A 12,506-nucleotide genomic window follows, 5' to 3' on the forward strand; every position below is an offset into this window, starting at 1 on the left:
TCTCGCTCTGTCACCCAGACTTGAGTGCAGTGACCTGATTTTGGCTCACTACAACCTCCACCTCCTGGGTTCAAGCAATTCTCTGCCTCAGCCTCCCGAGTAGCTGGGATTATAGGCACCTGCCACCACGCCCAGCAAATTTTTGTATTTTTAGTAGAGCCGGGGTTTCATCATTTTGGCCAGGCTGGTCTTGAACTCCTGACCTCATGATCCACCTGCCTTGGCCTCCCAAAGTGCTGGGATTACAGGCATGAGCTACTGCGCCCGATCAAATCTGTATTCTTTGCCCCCATGCTACTCTGCTACACCTACACAATGGAAAAGCTCAGGCTTTTATTTCAGTGGGGCTTTAATCCACGGGGATTAAATAATCTATGCTATTCCTTAATGACCTGGAATGCTTTTTTGACCCAAAGAGCTGCCTAGCCAGTCTTTTGGGAGATTAAAGGCTCTCTAAGGGAGCTAGAAAGAGTGGTAAGCAGTGCCTCCCAGCAGCAATTCTTCAGCATGGACAGGTGGCCCAGAATAATGACCTTGGCAATGACATCCGCAGTTTCCCGAAAGTCATGGCACCTCCCGACATTTGACCGAGCCAAGAAATCTTCAATCAGCCGGACTCCAATGTTAAAGCCCCTGGGAAGGAAGTTACAGAAGAGATTATGATGGAGTCTAAATGTCTTTTGTTTGAACATAAGGTTGTTGCTGGTAAAGGGAAAATGGGGATAATCTCAAAAACATCCCAGTAAATGAGTTTAGTGAGAAATGTACCCAAAATGTTGGCTGAGAAAGACAGAGAACCCTGTTTTAAGCTCTAAAGGACAACGTAGACTCAATGTGCTGGGAGGCCCCATTTCTGTCTCTCCTGTGAAGGAGCTCACTCACATTTTGTCCAGCTGTTTATTCACATCTTCATCATTTTCATAGTCCTTGCATAGCTGGGTGACCAGAGCACCATAGGTCAGGGTGAAGAGCTCAGAGCTCTAAAAGAGATTCAAAAGGCAGGTGGGACTAAGTAGCACAAAAGAGAAAGTGTGGTGAGAGTCTGTATCAGCCTTGATGCAACTGTCAGGATTCCCTTTAAGTGTGTCTGGAGGAAAAGAACATCATCCCAACGGAGGAGCCAGGAAATCTGGCCCACAAGGTCAAAGCGGCAGGGCTGCAGCCAGAACTATTGCAAAATGGGCTGTAAAAGGCATGCACTAAGCAATCACTCTTCCAACACACCAAGGTAGGCTTCAGTCAACCCAAGTCTCCACCACAGCTGTCAAGCCTAAGGTCAGGTCACCAGAATCTGGTATGGGAGCAACAGTCATTCACTAGAAGCTGTGAAACACTGAAACAGACATTTACAAACTCATCTCTGTGGCTGGCAGATGTGACCAATGGCTTCCACATGTCTCAGAATGTCCTGGCCTAGAGTAAACTGCACTCCCAAGGCCCCTCCCAGGAGCAACAGAGGATCCAGGGGCCCAGTTCATGGGGAAGGAAGGAAGTCCCAGACCAAGTTCATTGCCCTGATGACAACCCCTTTCCAAAGTCACCAGCATGGGAGAAAATAATGTTCCTCTTAACGCACAGCCAAAATATTTCCAGGAAAAGAGGTGACTCTTCAGAATCAACTGGTTCCTATTACAATAGCAGTTAAAATCACAGAAACCCTTTCTCAGATGAAGAATTCTGGGGCTGGGAGCAGTGGCTCATGCTTGCAATACCAGCACTTTGGGAGGTCAAAGTGGGTGGATGACGAGGTCAGGAGACTGAGACCATCCTGGCTAACACGCTGAAACCCCGTCTCTACTAAAAATGCAAAAAATTAGCTGGGCGTGGTGGTAGGCACCTGTAGTTCCAGCTACTCGGGAGGCTGAGGCAGGAGAATGGTGTGAACCCGGGAGGCAGAGCTTGCAGTGAGCCGAGATTGCACCACTGCACTCCAGCCTGGGCGACAGAGTGAGACTCCGTCTCAAAAAAAAAAAAAAAAAAAGAATTCTGTCACCTATCTACCAAGAAATCAATGTAGAAGGTGAAATGAGTGACAAATACCAAGACCACAGAATGAAAGCAGCAGGCAGGGTGAAAGGTATTATCAGGGTTAAAGCAAGAAACATATTAACAGCACATCTGGACCAAGGGATTAACTCAGAAATAAGGCTGAAAAATCAGGATAACTACCCACTGACTTCCTTCTGAATGGAGGCTTGTCAGATTTGAAGCAAAGAACCTTGTCAGATTTGAAGCAAAGAACCTTGTCAGATTTGAAGCAAAGAACCTTGTCAGATTTGAAGCAAAGAAGCTTCCTCTCTTCAAGTTTTCTGGGGAAGAAAGTGTAAGAAATATAAAAGCCCAGGCTCTCAGAACCCAATGCTCCTCATGCCACCCCATGACCTGATGATGGGGGCACTACAAGAATAACAATTTGAATGCCTTTTGCTTAAATACTGCATTCTACTTGTATCTCATTATCTATCCCCTGATAACACAGTAATCTAGGAAAGGCAGGAATTAATTCCACTTTAGAGATGAGGAAACTGAGACCCAGAATGGTTAAAGAATGTGCCCAAGGGCCGGGCGCAGTGGCTCAAGCCTGTAATCCCAGAACTTTGGGAGGCTGAGACAGGTGAATCACGAGGTCAGGAGATTGAGACCATCCTGACTAACACAGTGAAACTCCATCTCTACTAAAAAATACAAAAATCTAGCCGGGCGAGGTGGCAGGCGCCTGTAGTCCCAGCTACTCGGGAGGCTGAGGCAGGAGAATGGCATAAACCCGGGAGGCGGAGCTTGCAGTGAGCTGAGATCACGCCACTGCACTCCAGCTTGGGCAACAGAGCAAGACTCCATCTCCAAAAAAAACAAAACAAAACAAAACAAAAAGAATGTGCTCAAAGACAAACAGCTAATTATTGAAATAAGTAATTTGGGGAGAAAAAAAATCAAAGGTTTCCAAGCCAGAGGTCAACCTATCCACCCTTCCCCACAACTGCAATATTAATAAGCACTACTCAATAAAAAGAAAAACAGGATGGAAAAAAAAAAAAAAAAAAAAAAAACACCCAAAAAACTTAGCTGTACTAGAGTCAAAGAAAATCAGTTTCAGGATCAGGAGGCCCTTTGAACTCAACTAAACAGTCAGATCAGTATCTCCAAGAGACTATTTACCAAATATGGCAATTAAGGGGAAGCTGTTAAGGAGGGGAAGGATTTTTTTAGTAAAGTCAAGGGCTTGGCACTAGAATGGTTTGGGCATGAATGGATGGAAACAATCCAGCAGTTACCAGTCCAGAGAATTGGCACCACTGCATTAAATCAGGAGAGCTTTCATTCCATTATTAATGAGCCCTTGGATGGAGACTCCAAGAGCCTCAGGCCACCATGATGCCAAGTAACAAGTAAATCATGATGTTATCAAGCACCTTATACATGCAACTACCTCCTATTTACCAATAAGAAAAATCAAGGTCCTGGACAGACCTGCTGGTGGTCATGGAATCAATACACCTGGGATCTGGGAATGGATCCTTAAGTTAGGCTCTCCAAACCCTCTCTTGATTTGCAAGTCTATCTTCATCTTCAATTACGAACCAAGCCTCTGTGGAACTGTGAGTGACATAAATGTATAACTTAAAGGCCTTTATGCTTTAAAAATGGAAGGGAGGGCCAGGTGTGCTGGCTCACACTGGTAATTCCGGCACTTTGGGAGGCTGAGGCGGGAGGATCACTTGAGCCCAGGGATTTGAGACCAGCCTGGGCAAATAGTGAGACCCCCCAACTTTACAAAAAATTTAAAAAATTAGCCAAGCATGGTCGTGGATGCCTATAGTCCCAGCTACTTGGGAGGCTGAGCGGGAGGATGGCTTGAGCCTGGGACGTCAAGCCTGCAATGAACTGTAATTTCACCACAGTACTCCTGCCTAGGTAAAAGAGTGAGACCCTGTCTCAAAAAATAAAAATAAATATAAATATAAACAAATAAAATAGGAGTGGGCTATGGTATAATGAAAACAAATCATTCATTCAACATTTACTGTGTACCAGGCTATCTAACAGGAGGGGAAGAGACAATACAGCCAAATAAAATACATGATTTGCCAAACAGTGATAGGTGCTATGGAGAAAAATAAAGCACAAAAACAGATTGGGGGTATTTATGTGTGTACGTACGTGTGTGTGTGTGTGTGTGTATTGGGGGGTAGTTAATTTTAATAGAATAATCAGGGAAGGCCTCACTAAGGTGATATTTGGTAAGCCATGAAGATATCTGGATAGATATCTGGTCTAAAAAAATTCTGGGCACTATTTCTAAAGATTCTGAGGTAGAAGTATGCCTGGTGTGTTTGAGAAACAGCGGGAGACTCTTGGCATTAGAGAGGAGTAAGCAAGAGAGAACAGAAGAGGATATCAGATAAGTGACAGGAGGTTGCAGAGTTAGAAGATCTGGGTTTTCAGCCCTCGTGACCTTTAAAACAAAAGTTCTCATGGGATCATGAAGGTCAACCAGCCCAATCTCTTCACTGAACGTAAGCACCACATCTCTGCTACAACCAGAAACATGAATCTCTTCTGCAACACATCTATTTTTGAGACGGAGTCTCACTCTGTCGCCCAGGCTGGGGTGCAGTGGCGTGATCGCAGCTCACTGCAAGCTCCGCCTCCTGAGTTCATGCCATTCTCCTGCCTCAGCCTCCTGAGTAGCTGGGACTGCAGGTGCCCACCACGACGCCCAGCTAGTTTTTTGTATTTTTAGTAGAGGCAGGGTTTCACCGTGTTAGCCAGGATGGTCTCGATCTCCTGACCTCGTGATCCGCCCCCCTCAGCCTCCCAAAGTGCTGGGATTACAGGCGTGAGCCACTGTGCCCAGCCAACACATCTATTTTGGTAACAGTTTCTCATAACAACCATGAGAGGCTAGCAGCACAAATATTATTCATCTCCATTTAACAGATGACAGGTTAAGTAACTGAGACTCAACAGCCTTTTTATAGTTGAGCATTTATCCTGTAAAAAGCTTGGTTATCCTAAGCTGCTGCTTAACCTCCCTGAACATTAGTTTTTCCCATCTGTAAAATGGTGACGTTACTCGCCTTTCAGTTACTGTGCAATTCCAGCAAAATTCCAATCAGATAATGATGTTTGTGGAGCACCCACTGCACAGCAGGTACTCAAGAAATACATGCTTATTTTTATTCTTAAACTGGTTCCATGTGGTGTGGTGCTAGAGAGCACCCTGAACTAGGTTGAAGGAGGGCAAGTACAGCACTTTGGGAGGCCGAGGCGGACTGATCACCTGAGGTCTGGAGTTAGAGACCAGCCTGGCCAACACAGTGAAATCCATTCTCTACTAAAACTACAAAAATTAGCCGGGCATGGTGGCAGGTGCCTGTAATCCCAACTACTTAGGAGGCTATGGCAGAACTGCTTGAACCCAGGAGACAGAGATTGCGGTGAGCCAAGATCGCGCCACTGCATTTCAGCCTGGGAGACAAGAGTTAGACCCTGTCTCAGAAAAAAAAAAAAAAAAAAAGGAGGGCAAGTAATAAGGAAAGAAAGAAATTCTGAATTAATATAAACAACTTTCTGGCTGGGCATGGTGGCTCATGCCTATAATCCCAGCACTTTAGGAGGCCGAGGCAGGGGTCAGAAGTGGTCACCTGAGCCCAGGAGTTTGAGGCTATCCTAGGAAACACAATGAGAACACATCTTTTAAAAAATAGAACAAATTAGCTGGGTGTGGTGGCCCATGCCTGTAGTCCCAGCTACTCAGGAGGCTGAGGTGAGAGGATGGCTTGAGCCTAAGAAGTCAAGGCTGCAGTGAACTGTGATTACACCACTGCATTCCAGCCTGGACGACACAGCAAGATCCTGAAAGCCTGATTCGGAGTCTGGACTTGCTGCTTAACAGCTGTGAATACTTAGGTAAATCAATTCACCGGGCTAAGCCTCAATCTTCTAACTCAAAAAAAGCAACAGTAAAACAGTAAAATCTGCCATGCCATTCACAGGGTTGTTGGTAGGATCTAGTAAGATAATGGACTTGAATGTGCTTTGCAGACAAGAAACCACAGGATTTATAGCAGCTATGCTAACATGATCTCCAACTACTTCAGGTACAACGTGAACAAAGTAAATGAAACCAGCTCTACACTCAGGTGAGACACCACTTGACAGTTTTCAGGAGGCCTTTCTTCCAGTCACTGCCCCAAACAAAATGTCAAATCTCCTTAAGGAGGTTGTTTTTTTTTTTTTTTTGGAGACACAGTCTCGCTCTGTTGCCCAGGCTGGAGTGCAATGGCGCCATCTTGGCTCACCGCGAGCTCCACCTCCCAGGTTCACGCCATTCTCCTTCCTCAGCCTCCCGAGTAGCTGGGACTACAGGTGTGTGCCACCACACCCAGCTAATTTGTCTATTTTTAGTAGAGACGGTGTTTCACCATATTGGCCAGGATGGTCTCAAGTCTCTTGACCTCATGATCCACCCGCCTCAGCCTCCCAAAGTGCTGGGTTACAGGTGTGAGCCACCGCACCTGGCCTACTTCCTTTATTTAAAAAAAAAAAAAAAAGATGAGGAAGTTGATGCTAGAATAATGAACAAACTTGCCCAAGGTAACACGGCAAGTAAGTGGTGAAACTAGAACTCAGGTGTAGCCGGTACTACACCTCTGTACGGCATGCATTTCTTTTCATTTTTCCATTGCTAGAAGATACACAGTATATATGGTATACATTTCTGTCTCCCTCACAGAGTATGTGCTTCTCAAAGTTAGGGACTAGGACTTCATCCTTGCATCTCCCACAGCATCTAGCACAGAGCTCTGCATATAGTTGGGGCTGAGGAAAAGTTTATTGGACAAAAGGGCTGTTTCTGTTTGCACAGACTAAAATCTAGTTACTTGGGCATATTAACAATTTACGTGGCTCTTGGAGCCGTTTGCTCAATCCTGCTCCTGCTTCGTGCAGTGTACTTTCATTTTAATAAATCAATGCTAAAAACGAAGGCTGGGTACAGTGGCTCAGACCTGTAATCCTAGCAATTTGAGAGGCTGAGGTGGGCAGATCACTTGAGGTCAGGAGTTTGAGATCAACCTAGGAATACAAAAATCAGCCGGGCTTAGTGGTGGGTGCCTGTAATCCTAGCTATTTGGGAGGCTGAGGCAGGAGAATCTTTTGAACCTGGGAGGTGGAGGTTGCAGTGAGCTGAGATCGGGCCACTGCACTCCAGCCTAGATGACAGAGCAAGACTCTGTCTCAAAACACAAAACAAAACAATTTAGGTCTTAGAAAGCTGAAATGGAACACAAATGCAATCCCAGTAATCTGTGAGGCGGAGCTGGAGGGATTGCTTGAACCCAGGAGTTTGAGACCTCGAGACCAACCAGAGCAACAGAGGGAGACCCCTAGCTCTACAAAAAAAAAAAAAAAATTAGCTAGGCATGGTGGTGCACACCTATAGTACCAGCTACTTGGGAGGCTGAGGTGTGAGGATCGCTTGAACTCTGGAGGTCAGGCTGGATGAGCCCCGATCATGCCACTGCACTCCAGCCTGGGTATATCATTTAAAATTTAAAATTCAATAGTGCTATGAAGACAATCAGCATACAGTTAGAGGTTAGAGAATTAGATAACCAGGAGGAAAGGCCTCTCAAAGGAGGTGACATGTAAGGAACTATGAATGAAGCCGGGAGTGGGCTAGGTGACCATCTAGAGGACGGGAGTTCCAAGAGCCTTGAGGGCAGGAGTATGCTGCTGCCCCTCCCTAATTACCTTACTTCACTGAAACGAAGAATACTGGGGGTTGGGGGTAGAGTCTGCAGGGTTTTGTTAAAGATTTCAATATTGATTTCAGGTTTAAAAAATGGATAAAATGAGAGCAAAGTAAGAAAACTAAGCAGGAAGACCTCTGCTCATCTCACAGGAAAAGGAGAAAGAAACATTTACCACACCCCTCACATTTTACACCACCCCATGTAATATTAGGTAGACGTTACTATCCCCATTTTATAGATAAAGAAATTGAAGATCAAATCAGAATTCCAACCAAGGTCCATGTGTTTCCTCTAACTTGACATTGTTTCCTAACAAAATATTCTCATCTTTTGGCTGGGCAAGGTGGCTCACCCTGTAATCCCAGCACTCTGGGAGTCCGAACAGGCAGATCACTTAAGGCCACGAGCTCGAGACCAGGCTGGCCAATATGGTGAAACCCCATCTCAACTAAAAATACAAAAATTGGCTGGGAGTGGTGGCTCACGCCTGTAATCCCAGCACTCTGGGAGGCCGAGGAAGGCGGATTACCTGAGGTCAGGAGTTCGAGACCAGCCTGGCCAACATGGTGAAACCCCATCTCTACTAAAAATACAAAAATTAACCAGGCGTGGTCGTGGGCACCTGGAATCCCAGCTACTCGGGAGGCTGAGGCAGGAGAACTGCTTGAACCTGGCAGGTTGCAGTGAGTCAAGTTAGTGCCACTGCACTACAGCCTGGGTGACAGAGAGACACTTCGTCTGGGGGCGGGGGGGGGGGGGGGGAAGAAAAATGACCTAAGTCTGCAGCCCCAGCCCCTAGTCCAACTTTATAGGACCATATGGTGTCCAACTATTCCCCGGGAAAGAAGGGAGCCACCCACTCCATAAGGGGCACCACTCACTGCTTACTCTGGCCCATCTCTTATTTCATTGAATAAAACGTTCCTCTCTGGCATGACCAGTAACTGAACATCTCTCACAATACCCACGCCACAGTGCTAGTCACTATAGCCTAAGAGTATAGCCTAACAGTCTGAAGCATTAGCTTTGGAGTTAAACACGGGTCCAAGTCCTAACTTTCCAGGTGTAAATGTGAGCAAATTACGTAAGCTCTCCAAGCTGTAAAAACGGCAATCATGTTATCCATCTGATACGGGCTACTCTGCAGATTAACTGAGATACTGGAATGCATGTAACGTGCGTGGCCCGGTGCCTAACACACAGTAAGAGAGCAGTAAGTGGCAGTTACTGGTATTTATTACCGTCGTTGTTGTTGGCTTAGGACAGAGCGGCACTCAGGCCTTGGGGGCGGGGTCTCCACGGGAAAGAGGTCTCCTCCGGGGAACTTCTCCGACGGTCCCCTAACCTGCCTGGGACGCCCCGGAGTGATCCAGCAAGAGGCTTCCCCCTGCCAGCGCTCACAGAAGGGCCCTTTTCCAAACGCGCCTCGCGCTCGGCGCCGGGCCCCTTCCCTGTACGCCTCAATTTCGCCCCGCCCGCCGAGGTCACGCGCTCCAAGTTACCATTTTCTTGCTCTCGGTGCCACGGTTCGCCTGCCTCGACATGGTGCCGGCCGCCCCGCCCCACTCTCCTAGCCAAGGGTTAGCTCGGCGACCCCTGCAGACACCGCTCGCCTAGCCACTGCCCCTCAGCCCAAGGGACTGACCGGCACTGATTCACTGCGCCTGCGCGGCCTGCCGCGGGGCACCACGGGACTCGTGGTCCGGCCGACGTGGGTAACTCCCGTCCAACAAACGTCGGACTACAACACCCAACAGCCTCTTTGGCAGCACCGCCTCTTAACGCAATCAACTACCACTCCCGGAGTGCTCCGCGCGCGCCTGCCTGGTAGAGCCCAGCTCGCCCTGGACAGCATCCCAGCCACTGGGTGGCGTCCGCAGCCTTCAGTAATCCTGGGTAATCCACACGGTTCCCCCGGTCCCCCTCCCCCCGCGCCCGGCTCAGAGATGATGCTCCGCAAATTCCTCTCTCGCCAGGGTTGGTCTTGGAAAGTCCCTCTTTCGAGCTAGCTTCTTCCGCTGTTGCGATTCAGCTCCAGAAGCTCCCAAGATGTCCCAGAAAACTAGCAATGGCTCACACAGAATTGGCTTCTTCATTAGAAAAATATTTAATGACCTACTATGTGCCAAGCATTTCGCTAGTGTCTTTCTCTTCAGACTGCCATCTGTTCCCAAACCCCAAATGCTGCCAGCATCTGCATTCTACCACCTGTGGCCTCGTGATGGAATATCCAGTCTTTTAGATAAAGTTCAAGTCACTTTCTCCCACTCCCTCCCCCTGGAACAGCTACACTGCCTGTTCCCAGGAAACAAAGATCACTAACTGTCGTGGCTGTCAGTTCTGAGTTCTAATCCCAGTTTTGCCATTTTAGGCAAGTTGCTGAATCTCTCTCAGTTGTTGTAAAGATTGGTGAGCCATGCATGCCCAGCACTTGGATGCATAAAAGGCATAAAATAAACGTGTATTCCCTTCCAGCCACCCTCCAAAAACAAGCCAACAAACAGGCCCCAGAAACACGAAGGGAATGTGCTGGCTGAACCCTCACCCATCACCAAGGGGAAGTCTACAGTCCCTGACCACAGCTCTTCGGTTTCAGCTCCAGCGGTCTCTCAGCTGATCAACTCTGAGGAAGCTGGGCTGGGGGGTCCCCGAGCACTCTGTTCACTTAGGCCTGGTAGCCTGACTGTAGCAGCTGCATTCTGGCCCCTAGCCCTCACCATGACAACCAGCCTGTCCAGACATGAGCCAGCCAGGCTAGGGAGGGCTGGGGGAGCCGCTCAGGCTGCAGGCTGGTGCCCAGGGTTCCCCCAGTCCCTCCCTCAGGTTGCAGGACCAATCATTATTATACCCCTTTCCCCAGACATTCTGTTTCCTCCCTAGAGGCAGTGACCCCTCACTCTTCATCCTGTGTAATGCCACAGGGGAAGGAGCCAAGGGCCAAGGGCTCTGGGAAGGAACTTGAGGGTTGGTTGGGGTTGGGGGAGGAAAGCAGGGGTCAACTAGCCCCCAAGGGCCAGCTCATCTTGAGAAGAGGCCTCTGCATTCCCAGGAGAGAGGACAGCTGAGGTGAAAGCTGCAGTTGGCCAGCCTGTCTGTCGGTCTGGGCTCCTCCCTGCCGGCTGCCCTTGGCTGCCCACAGAAACCTGAGTCATACTCACGGCCAGCGACCCGACCCCACCCTGCCTGCTGTGAAGCAGGGCGGTTCTAGAGAGACTGGAGGTGGAGCCTTTCCCTGCCTGTCCAACAGCCTCTGAGATTTTGCCTCTCTCTGCCTAGGATTCCTCCTCTTGGCGTCTCTTCCTCTTTGGGACTTGCAGTGTCATTAGTCCTGAATTAACAGTGAGGGTGGGGGTCATCTCAGGTTGATCTATATGATCTCCTCCTCACTCAGATGGGTTCTTAAAGGCTTCTTAGGCCGAGCACAGTGGCTCATGCCAGTAACCCCAGCATACTGGGAGGCAAAGGCAGGAGGAACACTGTAGCCCAGGAGTTTGAGACCAGCCTGGGCAACATAGTGAGATCCCCATCTCCATAAAAAATAATTTTTAAAAAGGCTGTTCTGTTATGAAATAGTCACCCTTTTGTTTCTTTACTAACAAAAATAAATAAAAATTAAAAAACAAAAACAAAAAAACGAGCTGAGCATTGTGGCATGCACCTGTGGTCCCCAGCTACTAGGAAGGCTAAGGTGGGAAGACTGCTTGAACCCAGGAGGTGGAGGCTGCAGTGAGCCATGTTTGCACTACTGCACTCCAGCCTGGGTGACAGAACTGAAACCTTGTCTTTTAAAAAAAACAAAAACAAAAACAAAACTCCTTAGACAGCTGTTCCAAGGATTCTCGGTATGGTTTCCATCATTCCCAAATCCCAAACCCTCCCTACAACCTCTAGGGGCCAGGACATTTAGGAACACCAGATGACCCCTTGCCACCCTCTTCTCCTTCTCCCTAGAAAACAACACAAGGGATAGCTTTCTGTTCCTATCAGGGGCTCTAGACAAAGACTCTCTCCTAGGAACCCAAAGGGTTGAACCTATTTAGTCCTGTATCTGAGTTCCCCGCCTCCCCAAGAGCTGGAGGGGGAGGGGCAGTTGGCATCACCAGCCCCAGGGAGTGGGCCCTGGAGGCTGTGGCCCCCTAGGAAGGCCGGTGCTGGTTAGAGACCCCTTGTTGCTGCAGTGCCTTGAGGCTGGGGTGGGAGTGAGAATGTGATGCCTATTCTCTCTGCCCCCACTGTGAGGCTCCTCCCACTTCCTGCAGTACTCTGTGGGTGTGGGAGCAGCATCCAGGGCCTCAGTCATGAGATTTGTAACTTTGTTAACTCCCCCTGTGATTTCCTTCACCTCTCCATCAGGTTCGTCCTGGATCCTGCCCCACCAAACCTAGGAGGCTGAAAATGCCCTTGCCTTTTTTCCCCTAGGGGAAACAGGATGGAAACATATATATATATATATGTGTGTATATATATATATATATATTTTTGAGACGGAGTCTCGCTCTGTCATCCAGGCTGGAGTGCAGTGGCCGGATCTCAGCTCACTGCAAGCTCCGCCTCCCGGGTTTATGTCATTCTCCTGCCTCAGCCTCCTGAGTAGCTGGGACTACAGGCGCCCGCCACCTCGCCCGGCTAGTTTTTTGTATTTTTTAGTAGAGATGGGGGTTTCACCGTGTTAGCCAGGATGGTCTCGATCTCCTGACCTCGTGATCTGCCCGTCTCAGCCTCCCAAAGTGCTGGGATTACAGGCTTGAG

General features: G+C 48.4%; 1 protein-coding gene across 1 annotated transcript; it reads right to left on the reverse strand.

Annotated features, from left to right (window-relative positions):
- Positions 1–294: 294 nt before the first annotated feature.
- Positions 295–9,443, reverse strand: LOC111534277 (trafficking protein particle complex subunit 3-like). The gene is made up of 3 exons (XM_026451496.1): positions 9,260–9,443; positions 883–980; positions 295–633 (listed from the first exon to the last, which is right to left on the reverse strand). Exons 1-3 carry the CDS (start codon positions 9,299–9,301, stop codon positions 423–425), a joined length of 351 nt encoding a protein of 116 aa, XP_026307281.1. The 5' UTR covers positions 9,302–9,443; the 3' UTR covers positions 295–422.
- Between the last annotated feature and the right edge of the window lie 3,063 nt (positions 9,444–12,506).

Source organism: Piliocolobus tephrosceles, unplaced genomic scaffold (genome assembly GCF_002776525.5).
Source record: "Piliocolobus tephrosceles isolate RC106 unplaced genomic scaffold, ASM277652v3 unscaffolded_29540, whole genome shotgun sequence".
Lineage (NCBI taxonomy): Eukaryota > Metazoa > Chordata > Mammalia > Primates > Cercopithecidae > Piliocolobus > Piliocolobus tephrosceles.

What these genes read in the sequence shown, in the direction of transcription:
- LOC111534277 (XM_026451496.1), bottom strand. Translation starts at nt 9,301, where the DNA reads ATGTCGAGGCAGGCGAACCGTGGCACCGAGAGCAAGAAAATG. An exon ending in GCACCGAGAGCAAGAAAATG is followed by an intron (nt 981 to 9,259) that starts GTAACTTGGAGC and finishes AATCTCTTTTAG; the next exon opens with AGCTCTGAGCTCTTCACCCT. An exon ending in AATAAACAGCTGGACAAAAT is followed by an intron (nt 634 to 882) that starts GTGAGTGAGCTC and finishes CTTCCTTCCCAG; the next exon opens with GGGCTTTAACATTGGAGTCC.